The sequence below is a fragment of the Pneumocystis carinii genome, assembly GCF_001477545.1.
Source record: "Pneumocystis carinii B80 chromosome Unknown supercont1.2, whole genome shotgun sequence".
Lineage (NCBI taxonomy): Eukaryota > Fungi > Ascomycota > Pneumocystomycetes > Pneumocystales > Pneumocystaceae > Pneumocystis > Pneumocystis carinii.
The window spans coordinates 306,881-326,116 of record NW_017264714.1 but is presented as its reverse complement, the minus strand read 5'-3'; the positions used below and the strand labels follow the sequence as shown (position 1 = coordinate 326,116).

The 19,236-nt window shown below is 27.0% G+C and overlaps 10 protein-coding genes across 10 annotated transcripts; 5 read left to right on the top strand and 5 right to left on the bottom strand.

The window, feature by feature from the left end:
• Positions 1 to 528: 528 nt before the first annotated feature.
• Positions 529 to 1,665, bottom strand: T552_00451 (inorganic pyrophosphatase; the record flags this gene model as incomplete). Its single annotated transcript, XM_018369066.1, has 9 exons — positions 529 to 538; positions 576 to 727; positions 775 to 836; positions 891 to 1,104; positions 1,150 to 1,162; positions 1,219 to 1,232; positions 1,279 to 1,307; positions 1,352 to 1,549; positions 1,608 to 1,665. 9 exons carry the CDS (start codon positions 1,663 to 1,665, stop codon positions 529 to 531), a joined length of 750 nt encoding a protein of 249 aa, XP_018227335.1.
• A 285-nt stretch (positions 1,666 to 1,950) lies between these two features.
• T552_00450 (hypothetical protein) lies at positions 1,951 to 3,202 on the top strand. Its single transcript, XM_018369065.1, has 5 exons — positions 1,951 to 2,047; positions 2,092 to 2,215; positions 2,268 to 2,452; positions 2,498 to 2,962; positions 3,006 to 3,202. The coding sequence occupies exons 1-5, from the start codon at positions 1,994 to 1,996 to the stop codon at positions 3,156 to 3,158; spliced, it is 981 nt and encodes a 326-aa protein (XP_018227334.1). The 5' UTR covers positions 1,951 to 1,993; the 3' UTR covers positions 3,159 to 3,202.
• Positions 3,203 to 3,508: 306 nt separating this feature from the next.
• On the bottom strand, positions 3,509 to 4,312 carry T552_00449 (hypothetical protein). Its single transcript, XM_018369064.1, has 4 exons — positions 4,178 to 4,312; positions 3,758 to 4,134; positions 3,591 to 3,707; positions 3,509 to 3,548 (listed from the first exon to the last, which is right to left on the bottom strand). The coding sequence occupies exons 1-4, from the start codon at positions 4,264 to 4,266 to the stop codon at positions 3,523 to 3,525; spliced, it is 609 nt and encodes a 202-aa protein (XP_018227333.1). The 5' UTR covers positions 4,267 to 4,312; the 3' UTR covers positions 3,509 to 3,522.
• On the bottom strand, positions 4,278 to 4,718 carry T552_00448 (hypothetical protein). The gene is made up of 2 exons (XM_018369063.1): positions 4,511 to 4,718; positions 4,278 to 4,458 (listed from the first exon to the last, which is right to left on the bottom strand). Exons 1-2 carry the CDS (start codon positions 4,670 to 4,672, stop codon positions 4,330 to 4,332), a joined length of 291 nt encoding a protein of 96 aa, XP_018227332.1. The 5' UTR covers positions 4,673 to 4,718; the 3' UTR covers positions 4,278 to 4,329.
• Positions 4,719 to 4,782: 64 nt separating this feature from the next.
• T552_00447 (hypothetical protein) lies at positions 4,783 to 6,476 on the top strand. Its single transcript, XM_018369062.1, has 6 exons — positions 4,783 to 4,928; positions 4,974 to 5,461; positions 5,506 to 5,794; positions 5,835 to 5,967; positions 6,016 to 6,252; positions 6,295 to 6,476. The coding sequence occupies exons 1-6, from the start codon at positions 4,829 to 4,831 to the stop codon at positions 6,428 to 6,430; spliced, it is 1,383 nt and encodes a 460-aa protein (XP_018227331.1). The 5' UTR covers positions 4,783 to 4,828; the 3' UTR covers positions 6,431 to 6,476.
• A 320-nt stretch (positions 6,477 to 6,796) lies between these two features.
• Positions 6,797 to 8,128, top strand: T552_00446 (hypothetical protein). The gene is made up of 3 exons (XM_018369061.1): positions 6,797 to 7,003; positions 7,053 to 7,708; positions 7,758 to 8,128. Exons 1-3 carry the CDS (start codon positions 6,843 to 6,845, stop codon positions 8,081 to 8,083), a joined length of 1,143 nt encoding a protein of 380 aa, XP_018227330.1. The 5' UTR covers positions 6,797 to 6,842; the 3' UTR covers positions 8,084 to 8,128.
• A 313-nt stretch (positions 8,129 to 8,441) lies between these two features.
• Positions 8,442 to 11,904, bottom strand: T552_00445 (alanine-tRNA ligase). Its single transcript, XM_018369060.1, has 12 exons — positions 11,826 to 11,904; positions 11,589 to 11,783; positions 11,517 to 11,544; positions 11,447 to 11,469; positions 11,367 to 11,397; positions 11,099 to 11,323; positions 10,504 to 11,048; positions 10,054 to 10,459; positions 9,215 to 10,011; positions 8,746 to 9,171; positions 8,611 to 8,704; positions 8,442 to 8,567 (listed from the first exon to the last, which is right to left on the bottom strand). Exons 1-12 carry the CDS (start codon positions 11,856 to 11,858, stop codon positions 8,488 to 8,490), a joined length of 2,883 nt encoding a protein of 960 aa, XP_018227329.1. The 5' UTR covers positions 11,859 to 11,904; the 3' UTR covers positions 8,442 to 8,487.
• Positions 11,905 to 11,965: 61 nt separating this feature from the next.
• Positions 11,966 to 12,610, top strand: T552_00444 (hypothetical protein). Its single transcript, XM_018369059.1, has 2 exons — positions 11,966 to 12,146; positions 12,205 to 12,610. Exons 1-2 carry the CDS (start codon positions 12,011 to 12,013, stop codon positions 12,567 to 12,569), a joined length of 501 nt encoding a protein of 166 aa, XP_018227328.1. The 5' UTR covers positions 11,966 to 12,010; the 3' UTR covers positions 12,570 to 12,610.
• A 253-nt stretch (positions 12,611 to 12,863) lies between these two features.
• T552_00443 (hypothetical protein) lies at positions 12,864 to 13,952 on the bottom strand. The gene is made up of 3 exons (XM_018369058.1): positions 13,577 to 13,952; positions 13,160 to 13,531; positions 12,864 to 13,104 (listed from the first exon to the last, which is right to left on the bottom strand). Exons 1-3 carry the CDS (start codon positions 13,904 to 13,906, stop codon positions 12,910 to 12,912), a joined length of 897 nt encoding a protein of 298 aa, XP_018227327.1. The 5' UTR covers positions 13,907 to 13,952; the 3' UTR covers positions 12,864 to 12,909.
• A 131-nt stretch (positions 13,953 to 14,083) lies between these two features.
• On the top strand, positions 14,084 to 19,199 carry T552_00442 (hypothetical protein). The gene is made up of 7 exons (XM_018369057.1): positions 14,084 to 14,408; positions 14,458 to 14,799; positions 14,850 to 14,946; positions 14,991 to 15,439; positions 15,482 to 15,808; positions 15,854 to 16,081; positions 16,127 to 19,199. The coding sequence occupies exons 1-7, from the start codon at positions 14,130 to 14,132 to the stop codon at positions 19,151 to 19,153; spliced, it is 4,749 nt and encodes a 1,582-aa protein (XP_018227326.1). The 5' UTR covers positions 14,084 to 14,129; the 3' UTR covers positions 19,154 to 19,199.
• The last annotated feature ends 37 nt before the right edge of the window (positions 19,200 to 19,236 follow it).

Genomic DNA, 19,236 nt, shown 5'->3' with positions numbered 1-19,236 from the left:
ATATGTATTTTATTTCATGTACATGTAAAAAATTCCTATTATGATGTAATTGGATTTTATCACTTTTTTATTTCTTTTAATAATAAATTATTATTATTAAACAGATTAAATATGATGTTTTTTCAAAAAAATCTTGTAGATTGATTTCAAAATTTAAATAGAATAATGTTTTAAATATGATAAATATATTTCTATAAAAATTCTAATACAAAACAACTGTTTTTAATTTTTAATTTTAAAGATATTTTTAGAAATAAAATAATCAAATTAAAAAAAATATATAATATAAATATATAATAAAATTCAACTTATCTTCTGAAAATTATATCCCTCCTGATATATAGAACCACTAATTATAATATTAAATAAATTATAATTTCAAACTCATTATTATTAAAAATATACCTTATCAATAGATGGATCTTTGAAAGCAGGTGGATTATTTTCACCAGGAGGAATATGTATATTATCAGTTGTATAAAAGGGTGAATTCGAAATCATAGTATTCGTGCTAATACAATTAAAATGTTATACATTCCTAATATATATATATATATACATATATATATACATACCAATTGATCCCTCTTAAGTCTGATCCCCCTGATATAAGACGATCCCATGATTCTGAACATTCCTGAATAATTTCCATTGCATATTTCTTGTTTTTACATTCTCCTGAAAACGCAAATGTATTTTCTGGCTTTCCATCTGGAATTTTATAAATCTATATTCCAAATTTTAAAAAACCATTATCTAAAAACATTTCCTTACACGGAACCATTCATTTGTTGCACGAATAAGACCCGGAAGATGCTTTTCAACATCTTCCACATCTAAAATTAATTAAAATTCTCTTTTTTTTCCCTTTTTTTCCCTTATTTCATTACCATGCAATCTAGACTCCAATGGATCATTTATATCAATAACAATTACCTTCCAATCCGTCTCCCCTTCATCTAAAAGTGCCATTACACCTAGAACTTTAACCTGTTTTATTTGACCAACATATCCTACTGCCTCCCCGATCTCACAAACATCTAGAGGATCATTGTCCCCCTTCGCCTTCGTCTCTGGGTGTAAATGGTTAGGGTCTTCCCATGTCTTATCTCTCATTAATATCAAAAATTTCCTTTTCAAAAAAAAAACCTGGGGAAACGCTCTATTTACATTCAATTCATCAATAAAACTTCATAAATCCTTTTCTTCTATATTTACCCATAGTTCCATATCTAATTAACCTCATTAATCTTCTATAAAAACTCCTCAATTTCTTACATATCCATGATGAGGAAAACAATTTCTTACTACCATCTTAGCATTCTATTAAACACTGTTTTAACAATATAACCATAACGAAGTCTCCCTTTCTTAACGTCCTGCTTAATAGGATTCAATAGCTCCTCTTTAGATATCTCCATCTTGGCATTTGTCCATCTCGGCACTTCAACAATCATATTCAATACTGTCTTCTCTGCATTTGCGTATAATGGGACGTCATGAAACGGTGAAATAGGCTTCCCGTTCTCCTCTATAAATACCCTGAAATCTGTGTATTTTGTTAGCTATTTAAGGGCCTTTATCAGTCTTTTTTATAGTATTCTTACCAGGTGTATTTGGGGTTCCTACTAAGCGCTGTGTGTATTTACTGAAGGAACTGGACATTCTACGTGAATAACAGAGGAAGAACTTAGTTTTGTTAAGAATAAGAGTGTAATTGAACAGTTTTTGAGGAAAACCAGAAGGAATTATTGAGGAGGTTTATTAGAACGAGTGGGAAAGTATTTATTGAATAAGAGTAAGGGACACTATGAATGAATATTTTTATTGATAAGAAATGATAGAGGAGGAGTGGTTTAATAGGATAGAGTTTTTTTTAGGGAGAAAAAGGTGATTTTTTGATATAAATATCAAGAGATTAGAAAGTTGTTAAAATATTGATTAAAAAGAGGGAAAAGCAGGAGATTTTTGTATTATTTTTGAATCTAAGGATATGATACATTCAGGGAAAGTGAATTATCATGGAAAAATAGTGCTTGCACCTATGGTAAATAAGTTATTTGAGTAAATAAATGAAAAAATAATGTGTAGGTGAGAATTGGGGAGCTTCCTACACGATTATTGGCTCTAAAATATGGGGCGGATCTTGTATGGGGGCCAGAGGTAGTTGATAAATCGTTTGTTCAAGGAGAAATATGTAAACGAGTTGTTAATGGTAAGAATTGATATATTAAAGCTAAAAGAAGAATCTGAAGAGGAGAAAACAGAGAAAAATAAATGTATTTACTTTGTAAAGCCGCCAAAAAATACTATTTTGTATAGTATTCATCCTATGGAAAGATCTAAATTAATTTTTCAACTTGGATCAGCAGATCCAGAACTTGCAGTTAAAGCGGCACAATTGATAGCAAAAGATGTAGCAGCAATAGATCTTAATTGTGGATGTCCAAAGGTATATTTAGACATGATTATTAAATTATCTTATTTTATTTTCAAGCACTTTTCTGTTCATAGTGGAATGGGAGCAGCTTTATTAAAAAATGTAGATCTTTTAGAGAGTATATTAATAGCTTTAGTTCAAAATATTGGTATTCCTTATAAAATTGGGATTAGTGCTAAGATCAGGATACTTGAAGACATAAAAGAAACAGAAGCTTTGGTTAGAAGGATATGTGATACAGGAATTATAGGATTAACTATTCATTGCCGAACAATTTCTATGAGAAATAAAGAGAAAGCTATAAGGGATCAATTGAAAATGATATCTAAAATATGTAGGGAAAAAGGTGTGGCTTGCATTGCGAATGGAGATATTGTAAATAGAAAAGATGGATTAGAAGTAATAAAAGAATGGGATGTTGATGGTGCTATGATTGCCCGTGCAGCAGAAAAGAATCCTAGTTGTTTTAGAATGGAAGGACTTCTTCCTCAAATAGAAATTGCACAGGAATGGTTACGTATAGTATGATTTTAATTTAATTATTTTTTATTTTTAATATAATTAGGCAATACAGACTGGTAATTCATTTTCAAATACCAAATTCTGTATTTTGAAAATTCTTGATGATAAATCAATTTCTAGAAAGACTATATTTCAACCTTTTCAAAATGCAAAATCATTTCTTGAAATGGTTAAAATTCTTGGTATAGATATATAAAATATTATTAAACAATTATCAAAGCATTAAATATAGGAGGTTTCATATTATTATATCTACTTGTGATATTTATAATTTATGTATTGTAAATTATTATATTTTATAAATTTATTTAATTATTTATAGGTATTAGAATTTTAATATTCTTTTTGAAACTAATTTATTATTTATTTATTAATAAATTAGTTTCAAATCTTGATCTTTTTAGATAAAATATCATAAAATATCATTAAAAATTAAATAACTTTCGAGTATAATGATTGTTATTTTACATCTAAAAATGATAAATAAAATTATCCATAAAATAATCATCTAATAATACATAATAGTATTATATTATATTAAAGAATAAACATAACAAATATTAAAGTTCATCATGTAAAAATGTATCTATTATCTTTAGCAATTTAAAAATAAATGTAAAAGTTTTACTATTTGCAATATTTGATTTATCCATTGTATTAAATTCTGATAACTCTGTAGTATAATTTTTAGAATATGAAAAAATTGCTTTAGATTTTTGTATTATAGAGTCTTCAGAAAATTTACCTATTATAGTCAATATAAATATATTGATCAAAAAACTATTGATTGATTACTTTGTGTTTTAATTATTTTCTTACCAATATTCTTTAATTTATCAAAAAATAACCAAAATATAAAATGAATAATATGACGTAAAAGTCTTCTATATATAATCCAAGCAATTACTGATAGAAAAAATATTAAAGAACATATAATTGATATTCTATCAAACTTATTTGAATATTCAAGTTCTGAAATAAGTCTTCTTGATTTTGTAATTAATGAATTAAATGTCAAGTAATTCTCTTGCAATGATTGAAGTGCATTAGATGATAATTCAAGCTCTTCTAATGTTACAGATGATTTTGACATCTCTGATTCCATTAATTGATGAAGTTCTGCAAGTGCTGATAAAACATTTGTTGATGTATTTATTGCTCTATCTCCTGTTCTAACTAATTTTAAAAAAATATATAAAATATATTATTTAATACGTTGATTTCATATTTATCCCTTTCTTTTGAAGTAATGCTATTCTTTCCTTTCCATCTCCTAATATTTGTTCCTGATTCTTTTGAAACATTATATTACTATTTTTACTTGATTTCAATAGAGCTTTTCTAAAATCAATCCTAGCCCTTAAAAATTAAAAACAATTCACTAATTCTTTTGCCATTTTATACATTTTTAAATCCTCTTTTAATCTATCACTAACATTCTTATATTTTAACCTCTTTTCTTCATCTTCTACATCATCCAACTCAATAAAAAGTCTCTAAAAAAAAAATATCCATTATTCTTCCATTATTAAACATATTTTACAATACTTCAAGACTCATTTCTGCTCTTTTTAACTTCTCTCTGATCATCCAGCCTATTTGCTCCGGACTTTCTTTAGAACCTTCCCTGCTTTTTCCAAGTTTCTCAATAAAACTAATAATCTCAAGGTAAAACCTCTTTAGACCTCTCAATTCCTCGTCAATAAGCATCTTATTCTAATATTTATCAGCCAAAACCTTTTTCTTGACGTTCAAGGCCTGATCGTATGATCTGTAGGAGCTTCAAAGAGACGTCAAAAAAACAGATGCCAATATTTGCTGGTAATTGAAGGATTTAAGAGGATTTATAAGGAATTAAGATAGAATATGACGCCTTTTATGTCTCTAGTATGTCAATATTGCAAGAGTCCTCTTGGATTTGAGAATTTGAAGGAACTTAATAGAGCTACATTTAATTTAGTAGTTGGTAGAGGGGAAAAAAGTGTTATAATAGGATAATTAATAGTTAAAGGGAGTCTTAAGGAGAAGAGGAAGCAAGTGTTTTATGAGGAAGAGGAAGAAGAGGAGAATATTCCTTTACTTTTCCCGGAATCTAGAAAGAAATATTATAATGAGGCGATAAATAGATTAATAAGCGAATTAAGAGAAGATGAGGTAGAAAAAGAGAAAGATTGTAAGAATATATCATATATATTATTTGAGGATGAATATTTAAAAAGATATGATACATTAGTTTCAGATACATTTCAATTGAATGATATAGAGGGGAGGTTTCATGAAGCAGCAACATTTGAACATCTTTTTCATAATATGTCATTTCTTTCGGATGCTAGACATCCTATTTGTTCAGAATGTTGTGAAAAACAGCTTAATAATATGTCTAAACACCTTGAACATTTAAAGAATGAAAGAGATGCTTATATAGGGATATTAAATCATATAAATGATCATATTTTTGATAATGAAGAAATTGAAAAGATAAAAATGGAGATAGAAGATGTAATTGTTTTTATATAATTGGAAAAAATGATAACTTTTTTTAGAATTTAAAAAAAGAAGCAGTTGCAGTTAAAACAATTACTCAACTTAGAAAAAAACAACAAGATATTGAAAAAGAAGTTAAAAAACTTGAAGAAGAATCATTAATTTTAGATAAAGAGGAAGAAATATTTTGGAAAAAAAGAAATTTATTTTTACTTAAACTTCAGGAATTTCAAAATGAAAGAGATGCTCTTAATTTACAATATGATTATAATATAAAACAACTTGAAGAACTAGAAGAAACAAATGTATATAAGGATATATTTTGTATTAGTCATGATGGACAATTCGGTATATTTAATGAATTTATTTAAAAATTATTAATAAACAGGTACAATTAATGATTTAAAATTCGGACGTTTGCCTTCTTATCCTGCAAACTGGGATGAAATAAATGCTGCATGGGGGTTAATTGTATTATCGCTTCATTCAATTGCAAAAAAATTAAATTTCAAATTTTCAGAGTAATTATTATTCTTTTTCTTTTTCTTTTTAATAATACATTTAAATAGATACAAATTAAATCCTTTAGGTTCTACTTCTACAATTCATAAACTCGAACTTCATACCAATTCTTCTTATCCTTCTAAATCCATTTCTCTTGAATTATACAATTCCGATCACTTGTTAATCAAACGTTTTTTTATGCAAAAAAAATTCGATATTGCTATGATCAGCTTTCTAGCATGTTTAAAACAAATAGGTGATCATCTTAAACAAATTGATTCTTCTTTTAAATTTCCTTACAAGTATATTACATTTTTTTTTTTTTTTTTTTCATTTTATTCTAGAATTCAAAAAGATAAAATAGGAAACGCTACCATCTCCATTTCCTTCAATCCTGATGAAATATGGACTCGCTCACTCAAATATCTTCTCACTAATCTCAAATATATCATTGCTTACACTACTCGTCGCTCATCATAAAAATACTTTTTTTACATAAAAAAATTCACATATCAACTCAATTAATATCTCTTCTTCTTATTTCACTCTTTTTTCTTCTTTTTTTTTATTTTTTAACTCCCTCCTTCTACACAAACCCTCCTCTTTCCCCTCTTCCTGCCCCCATCGGCCAGCGACCCGGGCAAGGCAGGAACTACAAAAAAGTTGTCAACATTAATTTAACGGAGATTTATGTAGAAATAAGGGATAAAGAAGGTATTAACGAAGAGTAATAAGTATATAAAGCTTTTATTTATATAAATATTAACTGGTATGGTTTTTTCAGGGAAAAAAATAGAGGATTTAATGAGTTTTTAAAGGGATTTGTATTTACATGTGAATAAGGTCTCTGATTAAAGAATAAATCATAAGTTATATAAGAAAAATAATAAGAATGAATGATACTACGCCATCAGAAAGAGTATTTTCAACGTATAATAATTTATCACCTACAAATGTATCATCAATACCGGCACTTTCTAATACAAATTGGAATGGAAATATCTTGCTTTTCTTTGTTGCATTAGGGTTTGGAATCTTATTTTGTAATTTGTGGCATGATCCGTAATATAATATGAGCGAGTTTTTAATATAATGAATGTAGGGTGATTATTGGTATTAAATATTGTTACAGATATTCAAGTATGAATCATCCGGAAACCATAGAAATTGAGAGGGTTATGCCTCAAAACCAGAATTGTCAGAAGAAGCTTATGACGCAGGGTGAGGCGGATCAACAGTTTCCCTCAATTCTTTATAAAGTATGGTTATCACAACATAAACGTCAAAAGCAACAACTCTATAAAACAATGTCGAATGATAGGCAAAATAGGCAAATGAGTGAAGCAGACATGGAATCTAATACAAATAATGAACCTAATAAGCATAATGAGGAGAATTCTTTTCATGAAGAAAAAACGCATGATTTTAATACGTTTCAATACAATTATCCTATGGAAGAAGCCATGAATTCACAAAATCTATATTCTTGTACAGATATTCCTTCGAATGTATCCAATAAATCTTATTATAATTTCAATAATGAGCATAATGATATCAGTATATCTATTCCGAATGAACAACAGAGTAAACGTGATGATGAGTATGTAAAAGAAAATGAAAGGAAAGAGGCATCGTCGAGCGATTTCGCTCAAGATGCATCTTTTAGTGATACATGTGCTATATGTCTAGATATATTTCAAGATGAAGACGAAATAAGAGTGCTCACATGTGACCATATTTACCACTCTTCGTGCATTGGTATATACACTTTTGATATATTTGTATAATTATTAACTACAAAATTTAGTACCATGGTTTACTACAAGACGTGCTATGTGTCCTCTTTGTAAACATGATTTTTATATCCCGAAGATACCAGTTAATGCAGATATGGAGAATACTAGTAGAAACATGCCACCTTTTCCTGAGGTTAGGATTTATGAGCGTCGTATACATCATCCATCTTTACCATTTTTTTCTGTTTACGAACCTCAACAAGTTCAACAATATAGAGTTTCAACCAATAATAATTATAGAAATAATACATATAATAGAGAAACGAATAGAAGAGGTTCTCTATATACAAGGCTTTCGAGAATTCTATTATTTAGAAGAAATAATTCCTTTATTTAATCAAATATTGAAATATACAATATAAATTACGCTACTATATCCGGGAATTAGTTTTATTCTATATTTTTAGAACCTCAAGTTATCTTTATAGGTTTCTATCTAAGATTTACAATTTATAATGTTTTATACCATAGTAGATCAATGAAGCCTTTTTAAAATTCTTCAAAAATAGTATTTCTTTTTCTAATTTAAATATATATTTCTGTTGATCAAATTATAGTTTATCTTATTCTGATTTTAGATGATTTGCATGCTTTTTGGATTTTATATATGTAGTAGGATCGATTTATATACAATTGTTTGTAGTTTAAGATTTGATAAAATAATAAATTTTAATTAAAATTAAAGTATTTTTAAGCTCTTAAAACAATACAATCGTGTTATTAGAAAAGATGAATACATTTTTAAATATGTAGCCTTTCATTAATGTAAGTAGCAGCTGCCGCTATAGCATCATCGATTTTTTCAATATTAGTTCCTATTCCTTAACAAATCAATAAATATGTATTAATTGTCAATCATTTTACCTTGTGCACTATCTTCTTTACCACCACTTTTACCACCAAGTATTGTACTAACTATATTAGCCCATTCTTGACCATTAGCATTTGCATGAGCAGACTATAATGTTAAATATTATTCTCCAAAAACATAGAAAATACCTTTGAAACATAACACATGTGAGCAACATTTCCTGTTTGACTTTGATCTACTGCAAATAAATAAACGCTTTTATCTTTTTCATTTGCTTTAATATAATTAATAGCATTTGATAAAACTTTCATGTTTGCAGATATATCAGGAATATTAATGATAAAATATGATTTATCAGGATTTTCTGAAAAATATGTTTTTATAAGATTAATTACTTTTTTTTCATCTTCTTTCTTTTTGATTTTTTCAGATTCTAGAATATCCTTTTGAATTTTTAATAAAGCTTCACGAAATTTAAACTTTTGTATCGCAGATATTACAATAGAATCTAATTCTGCTGCCATAGACTTAGAACGTTGTATTTTTTCAAAACAAAAAGGCAATGATTCTAAAAAAGTTAACCTTTCTGAGAATTCGTCTGCAAGTCTTAATGCCTATTATAATCAATTTATAGTTAATATTAAAACTGAATCTTACCAAATCTGCCTGATGGCTTGTTAAAGCAACAATTCTTCTAATTCCTTTTGAAATACCACTTTCATCAACAATGACAAAATTTTTAATATCTGATGTTTTATTTACATGAGTACCGCCACAAAGTTCAATACTATAATCCATCCACTTTGGCAAAATAGGTGATTTCATAACTTCATTTAAATCTACACCAATAGATACAACACGAACAGGATCAGGATATGCTTCTCCAGACAAAGTACGGATTCCTTGTATTTTTTTAGCTAAATTAAGATCAATTTCTTTGTAATAAAGTGAATAATCCCCTAATATAAAGCTATTACACATATCTTCAATTTTTTCTAAATCAGACATAGAGATTTTAGAATTATATGAAAAATCAAATCGCAATTTTTCTGCTGCAACTAAAGATCCCTTTTGATAAACAGTATCCCCCAGAATTTTTTTTAAAGAAAAATTAAGTATATGAGTTGCACTATGATTGTTTCTTAGAAATTTTCTTCTTTCAAGATCTTCATATTCACAAATTATTTTATCTCCTAATTCAAAATCACCATAATTCATATATCCTATATGTAAAACATATCCAGCATTTAATTGAGTATCTTCAACGAAAAATTCTGCTTTTCCTTCAAGAATTAATTTACCGATATCACCTTCTTGACCCCCTTCTTCACCATAAAAATTAGTTTTATCTAAAATAATGATCATTCGTTCTCCTTGTTTAATATCTTTTGTAGAATTCTTAAATAATTTATCATAAAAAATAGCTTTAATATTCGAATCAATAGTCCCATAATCTAAATCTTATTAGTATAGATGATATAAAGACAAAATCGAACTATATTTATAAGAATCGTCAGTATACATAATGTTCATATTTCGAAGTTTAGTAAAATTATCAAGAGTCATCTCTAAAGTTTTCAATTTTTGAAGATTGTTATTATAAGATTTTCGACTAATTTCTTTCGATCTAGTTTCTGCATCTTTAAAACCTTTTTGATCAATTTCCATGCCTCTTTCTTCTGCTATTAAATTTATTAAATCAACAGGAAAGCCATATGTTTCATATAAACTCCAAACATCTGTTCCAGATAAAACTTTCACGCCCTTTTCCATAGTATTCTGAAGATATTTATCTAGTATTTTTTCTCCTCGTTCAAGAGTTTTTGAAAAAGACATTTCTTCTGCATCCAAAATATTTTTTAATGTATCACGGGCTTTTTCCAACTCAGGAAATGCATCTACCTAATTGCCCATTAAATTTTATAGTCTTATTCAATATTATTTACCATTTGAGTGATTAATGTAGGAGCAAGTGAAGAAAAAAAATCTCCAATAGGATAATTAAATTTTTTCCAAACATATCTAGCACCACGCCTTAAAATCCTTCTTATAACATAGCCCCTTCCATCATTACTTGGAACACATCCATCAGATATAGAAAATGTCAAAGTCCTTACATGATCTACAATAACACGATATGCTGTATCAATACCATCAATATCTTCCGCTCCAAATTTTCCCTGATAAGGTCTTACTCCAGTAATTTCATGTACTCTTTGAAGCAAAGGAGAAAATATATCAGTATCATAATTTGATGACTTATTTTGAAGAATTGATACAAGTCGTTCAAAGCCCATACCCGTATCTACATGTTTACTAGGTAATGGGCTTAATTTTCCATCTTTTTCACGATTATACTGAATAAAAACATTATTCCATATCTCTATTACATTAAAATCATCTTTATTAACAAGACTAGCTGCATTTCTTTTCCCAATTCTATCATAATGAATTTCTGTACATGGTCCACATGGTCCTGTATCACCCATTTCTTTATATTTTTATAAGAACATTCGTATTAAATAAATAGCCTTTACATACCCCAAAAATTATCCTTCTTTGAGCCAGGTATAACATGATTTTCATTAACACCTATAGATATCCACAGGTCTCTTGTTTCTATATCAGGAAGTATCCCATTTTCCTCATCCCCCTCAAAATATGTAACATATAATTGATCAATAGGTAATCCATATACCCTTGTTAATAAATCCCATGAATATGAAATCGCCTCTTTTTTAAAATAATCACCAAAAGACCAATTTCCTTGTATAATTAACCCTTATAATATCACTCTAAAACAACCTACCCAGCATCTCAAAAAATGTATGATGATAACTCTCAAATAATATTAAATTATTAAATTATTTCACAATAACATATACTTACATCTTTTCCAACATCTTCAAGATCTAAATTATTTTTTAAAAAAATACATAAAAATACATAAAAATATTACCATTATGTTTCCCTCCTGCTCTAATAACCTTTTATAATAGTTAAAATCCCTCTTCTATCATAAAAAATTCACCTTTTGAGAATTAACCGCTCTTCTTAACTTTCCAAGAGGACTATATAAATCCACCGTGCCTAGAAAAATAGATTTATACTGATTCATCCCCGCATTAGTAAAAAGAAGCGTAGGATCATTATATGGAACTACTGATGAACTTGGAACAAATGTATGGCCTCTTTCTTCAAAATATGAAATAAATGTCCCACGAATCTGCCCGTTCTCAATATCATACACATCCAAGACCAATTATACCTTCTTGCTCGGCCATTTTATACATGTATCCATCTTTTTCTTGTATATCTTTAACCCTCTATCTCTTAAAGGTCCCCGCTGATCCAAACAAAATTTTAAAAACCTACGTCTAAGCAAAATAGCTATTATTTAGAATGATTAAAACCCTATTCAAGAGATAAACACGAATAAATATATGATAATCAATGAGTTTTGAATCATCTGCCTTTAACAAACGCAAAAGAGATGATAAGCTTGTAGATGGGCTGATCGAGAACCGTAAAAAAAGGCTGCTCGAGACCTTTTCAGAATTAACATTGAATGAACATATACACAAACAAGGTATAATTATATTATACCTTGTTTGTTTAATATTATTTATGTAGTAATTTGTTTTTAGAATTTAGTAAAGATGTAGATATGAAAAGCGAAAGTTATTATGAAAAAGATGCACATACAACAGTTATAGAGAGCATTGAAGACTTTGTAGACAAAGAGGAGAAGGAAATAGAGATAAAGCCAGAAATTTCATTTTTGAAGGGTATATGTGAAAAAATTGTAAAAATTCAAAAATATATATCAGAACCTCAAGAAAGAACAGGAGATCTTGTAGTTTATCAATGTCCTCAATGCTGTATTTATGGATATAATTTGGAGCAAAAAAAATGTGTGCATCGGGAGAGTGAAGTTGTATATAAAGATAAAATGAGGAGTGAAGAGATCTCAGATCAAGAGGAAATGACAATGAATATAGATATAATATGAATGGATGTTTTTTAAAAGAAATAGAATTTATGGAAGGAAGGTTAGTATAAAAAAAGATGTTATATTTTTTATTGGCCAAGTATTTCAAATGATATAAAAATACATCAATTCTAAATTATCTATGAATAATTTAAAGGAAAAAACATATAGATTTAAAAGATAGTTTAAGATTGTATCAAAAGGTATTTTAAAATTGCTTTTTTTTTGATTTTTTATTATTAATTTGAAGTGTTAGAGATACCCTATAATAAACATTTTAGTTTATGTATTAAAAATAAATTATTAAAATCTTTTGGAGTTATTTTTCATCTAAAATTAATTTAAGTAATAGGAACGATGATTAGAGATATGACCCCGATGAAAAACGAGATAAATCTTTTGCGAAATTCATTAATTTTTGTCTTTTCTCAAAATTCATATAATTTTCATTAAGAACGTCCTTTTCACGATCAAACATTCGTTTTGAAGGATCATCAATCATTTTTTTATTTGTCTTAACATGCATATCATACAAGGAAGGGCGTTTATTTTCAAACTAAAGCGTATAAGCTTTGAAATAAAAAAACTAAAATATAATATTAATAACTTACACAAGTTTTTTGTTTTTTCGTATCAAGTATTGCATTAGAAGCTTCTTTTTCCAAATTAGCTTGATATGAGGGTGTCTTTGCCCCAATCGCTTCCTGTTTTAAGCGTTTTTGTTTTTCTTCATAAGATTCGGTCCATAAATTCATATCTTGAACACCAAAATCACCTAATCGAGCACTTTTTCCTGTATTAAATGTTCGTGCCTTAACACCTGCTCCAATATTCAAATGAGATGCATCTGGAGGAACAATCATCCAATCATCCCTCTTTTTTTCATTCGTTTTAATATTATTTGTCTCACGGATTTCATTTAATCTTTTTTCTTCAATTTTTTCAAATTCTATAGCCCTTTTTCTTTTGTCTTCTTTAACATTCTTGAAAAACAATTATTATATAACATATGAAATATCCTTAATTACTGAAATATTCAAGAAATCCGAAATAGATGGTCCAATTTCATCTTCATCACTTTCTACCCTTTCTGAGCCCATTATTCGCTCTATTTTCCCCGTTTTTTCAGGAAAACTTATATCTTCCTCATTCTCATTCTCATTTTCATCTTTATAACCCTTTTTTTCTAGAAAATCTTCTGGTATAAAAGGTCCAATAATACGACAAGACTTTTTCACTTGTTCTTTTGAAACTTCCTCAGCCAAATCATCTGATTCTTCGTTTTTATATAGAGAACTCCTTATATTATCGTTTTTAAGGTTATTCTTAGGTGTTGGAGCTATATCAGAGGCTGGCATAGCTCCTTATATTTTTTGAGGTTGGCTTATCCCCCGTGACAGCCTCAGATGCCAACGTCCAGAACCTCGTAAAAAAGTGATAGATTAATAAATAGGAAATATTAAGGAAAAAGGTCTATAAAAGACATAAAAAAATAGATATTTAATAGAAATACTTGTATGGAAATTGATTGGAGATAAATCATAGAAAAAATCAAGAAATACCAATGTTTTTTTGAGTTTGATGGAGAAGAAAAAGGATCAAAAATTGCAGAAAAATAGGGAAAATAATGAAGATAATGGTATAAAACTAGAGTTAGAAGATAGAATTTATGAAAATGGGTTAAATTTTTTCGAAAAAAAATCATTTTTTTCAGAAATTATTGGAGGAAATAAAAAAAAAGATAATTATAAACAATTGACGTCATTATTTCAGGAAGAAGCGCCTTTTTTGAGTAAATATGAAAAAGAAAACAAGGGGGGTTATAATGGTAGTGAAAATGTGGAAAATTTATTTTTTTTGGTAGTGAAAATAAGTGTTTTTTTAAAAAATAAGGAATAACGATGTTTAGAGCGCAGAAAAAAGACAACTATCTTTTATTAGTAATTTGAAGAACAAATCAGAGACCTTTTTGAAAAAATCTGCCTCGTATTCCTCTTTTTCATTAAAAGATGATGCAAATTCATTTAAACATTCCAGAACACAATCTTTGATATCATTATCTTCAATTAATTCTGCTTGCTTTAATTATTCACAGGATTCTTTGATATCAACAGGATTTGAGGATTCTAAGTATGGAGAAAGATCTTTTAATTTTGAAGATGCTATATGTTGGAGTAAATTAAAAGAAATTAATTCACAAATTTCAACAGAATTTGCAAAAGAAAAATTTGGTTCACCTGTCTCTATATCTGTATGAATTTATAATATATTGATATTTACTTTGTATTTTAATAGTATTAGATATCAGATATTATTGCAATAGGAACTTCTGAAGGGCTTATACTAATATTTGATTATCGTCAAATCCTTAGGCATATTATTGGAATAGGAACAAAAGGTAGACTGAATTTCTTTTATTATAGCATTATAATTATATTATAGCCATGGATTCAGGATCGACAACATGCATATCAATATCTGATGATTGCATGTTTGTTTGTTCAGGGCATTCTAAAGGATATATTTTTGTTTGGGATCTCAGAGTACCGACCAATCCTGTTGTAACTATATCTCCTATAGTTTCTGATAATTTTCAAGATATTCATAGCAATGGTCACTTAAATAATTCAAAAATATGTCATATTGCGTTTGTGAACTCTTATTATTCTATTGTGTCTTCAGATATTTATGGAATGACTTTCTATCATATTCTAAACAGAACTATTATTTCAAATTCTCTTCTTTCTATTCGTCTTTCTGGTCATTATTTAACAACTTCTTCATCTTCAAAGGAATCAGATATTATATTAGCACTTACATCGTTATCAATGAAGAATTCTAAAAAGTTATCAGATTCAATAAATTTAATAGCAATACTTACATCACATAAAGTATAACTTCTTTTTTTTTATAGATGTTTATTTAAATTTTAGTTATCTATTATTTCTACGACTCCTGTTGTTAAAACTCAATTCAAAATGAGAAAGCCTAAATCTCTGGAAATAAGTGAATATCTATTGGGAACATTAAGCTGGTTTTCATCTGAAAAATTTAAGAAAAATGATATTGAAAATACTGATATAAATAAAAATAAGATCAGATTGTTATGTTCACGAGAAAATTATTTGTTTGTTCTTGAAATAACGCAGAAAGCATCCGAACGTAGAAATTCTAAAGATATTTTGCCATTATCATTTAAGACAATATCTGAATGGAAAGAAAGAGAGCCTGTTCTTGCTACACAATGGTTTAACATGACAGTAAATAAATATATTAGTTATACAATATATGCTCAATATGACTAGGTATTAGTTATTTTATTAAAATCTCAAAAAATTATCATAATAAATGTGGAAACTATGGAATCTTTTTTCTCCTGTAATATTTCATCCAAAAGTGTGTTAATTATGGATCCATTTAGCGATGAATTAATTCAAGATATAATGGCTAATAAGTCTTCTGAGGGAAATGTAATGATTTCTACTGTGTTTTGTCAGAGTTTTTTTATATTTAAAAAGAAATTTTTTTTATTGGTTTAATTAAACTTTATAATAGATATCAGCTAATATATTTTGCAGTGTAAGGATGGCGTTTTTGTAGGTATTTTACCGAATTGGGAACATAAATTGTCTTTAGTTATTGGTTCAAAAGACTTTATAAAAGCTATTTCTCTAATGAATTTATACTATAAAGGAAATTGTGATAAAATAATTCTTGGGCTTCCATTAAATGATGACTCACGTCACAATTTGCTCCAAGAAAAACTATTAAAAACAATTGATACTTCTTTGGAGATTATATTAGATGAAAATTCTTGCAATTCAAAAAATGATATAATTTCAAATAGGCAAATTAAAAAAAGATTAGCATCTCTATGCATTGAAGCATGCATAAATATGAAAATGACTGATTTCCTCTTTAATGATATATATGGTAGATTTAAGAAAACAAAAAACTGTGAAATATTTTTGGAATCTTTAGAAACATTTATTTTGATATCGAAGCTTAAAATCATACATCCTACTGTTATGAAAGATATTATGGCGTCTTTATTAAGGGAAAAGTTATATTCGCGTCTTAAAGAGATTATATTTAAAGTTGATTTCATTTCTCTTGATATTGAAGAAACTTTAAAGATTTGTCATAAAGAAGAGTTATACGACATTTTAATATATATCTGGACTCAGGCTTTTAATGATTTTATAACGCCTATTATACATTTTTTAGGTTTAATTGTTTTTTTAAGAAATAAGAGCATTCAAGTAAATCAAGAACAAAAAAATAATTTATTTTTTGAAGATATGGATGTTTTAAATTCTCAGATTAATGAGCTTTTTTTATATTTGTCACATTCATTACTTGGGCGCATTTATCCTATTGGATTGGATATGGACAAAAATGCTTCATTCCTTGCTAAATCATCTATTTATTGGTTTGTTTTTTCTGGAACAAATATTATATGGCCAAAAAATAATGGGATCTTAATTAAATTAAATACAGATGATTCTCAAGAGCCTACATTTCCTTACTTACGACTTATTTTGAATTATAATGCTCAAGCTTTTTTATCACTCTTAGATGATGTTTTTGAAGATAATTTTTTAAATGAAATTGATAATAATTCAGAGTTTTTAAACTTTTCAGAAATAAAAATTACCAGGCAACTAATTATTGATATTCTTTTAGAAGTAATGCAGGAAGAAACATATTCTCAAAGTATTATTTATCTTTATATTTTTATCGCTACTTCTATTTCAAAGTATCGACAATTTATACTTCTCTCAGGTTCTGTTCTTGAAGAAATTCTTATTAAACTTGCTAAAAATTCTAATCAAGACGTTTCAGATCAATGTCAGTCATCAATTAATCATATTTTATCGTTTTATAGGCCTAATGATATTGATTATTTAATTAATTTATATGAAAAAGTTGGATTTTATAAAGTATTAAAATTTATTTATAAACAGGAAAAAATGTTTTTGAAACTGCTCAAAATTCATATAGAAGATAAAAATGAGCCAAATGAATTATTTCAATGCATTGAAGAACTTTTTCAGTTGCAAAATCAATCAAAAAACAAAAAGATGTTAAAAATTCATAAAATTATTGTTGAATATAGTGAAGAAATATGTTTTATAGATGTTACCAGATTTTCTCTAATCGTAGACAAGTATTTATCGGAATTGCATATTAAAATTCTTAAAAAGTTGAAAAATCCAATTATGCAGTACAATTATTTAAAATACATATTAAATTCTTCAGAATTTTTGATTAATAAGGAAAATGTTTTTTCTAAAGATGACAATATTGCTTTAAATGATCAGAATAATAGTAAATTATGGATAACTAAAGATATAGTAGAATTATTTATTAATTTTCTTTGCAGTTTTGAAATTGAAAAAGTAACAGATTATATAAAAAGTTTAAATATTAATGATATAGACATTGATAATGTTTTATTAATATTAGAAAATTACAGGGTAATTGATTCTATAGTCTATCTATTATCTTTGGAAGGGAAAAATATTATAGCATTCGAAAAAATTTTAGAATATATTGCAGAATCTATGCTGGAAATAGACATGTCTTTAAAATTTGAAATTTATGTAAATGAAACAAATGGGTTGAATTTTAATCATATTAAAAAACAGCTTGAGAATGTTGAAAAAAATATTATTACTGGAATACATCTTTGCGAACAATATTTTCTTGAAATAAATTCTAAAAAGGATGAAAGTTTTCAAGACTCTCTTAATCCATTTGATTTATCGTTATTAAATAGTAAGTTTCAATGGATTAAACTTTTAGAAGTTATAATTAAAATATCACAAATTATGTTAACGAAACTTTCTACTCAGTTTTTAAAAATGTCGTCAGAAAATATATCATCTGATCTAACTAGGAATGACTCTATATTGGAAATATCTAATATTTCAAAAAAAATTGAAACATTCATGCAAAATTCAATACAAAATATATTTATCTCTTTATATAATTTAACATCATTATCTAGTTCTCATTCGACTATATTTCCTTATGTTTTGGAGCAATTTTTTGAAATTATAACTTCTTTATCTTTACCCATACTGGAATTTAAGGAATTATTGATAAATATTTTTAAAAATTATAAATATGACAAAAGATTACTTACTATTGTTAATAGAATTTTGGACAAAGATTTCTTTAAACTTGTGAAATATGAAAAACAAATTAGAAAAAAAGGATGTAAAGTTCAATTTAATAATTGTGGAATATGTGAAAAAGACATATGGAATCCTGAAGATACAATTAGCCTCTTGCATTCTTTAGAGGAAAAAGAGAAACAAGAAGAAGCATTGGATGTGAAACAAAAAAGTTCTTACTCTTTAATTAAAAAAGGTGATAATTTTATTTCATCTTTTGAAGAAAAAAAGATAATAGAAAAGGGAAAAATGCATATAAAACAGGATTCCAGTGATTTATTGAAATATAATGATTTATTTATTGAAAATGGAGTATTTCCAAATGTTATCGTATTTATATGTGGTCATAATTATCATGAAAATTGTTTTTATAATATTCAGAAAAGAAAGGAATTTACTTGCATTCTTTGTGGGACTAATTGAAATAATAAAGAAATAACAACCTATATCAACAAATTCACTCTATCAAAAAAGCTGCTGACATATTTAATAAATAGTAACTAATT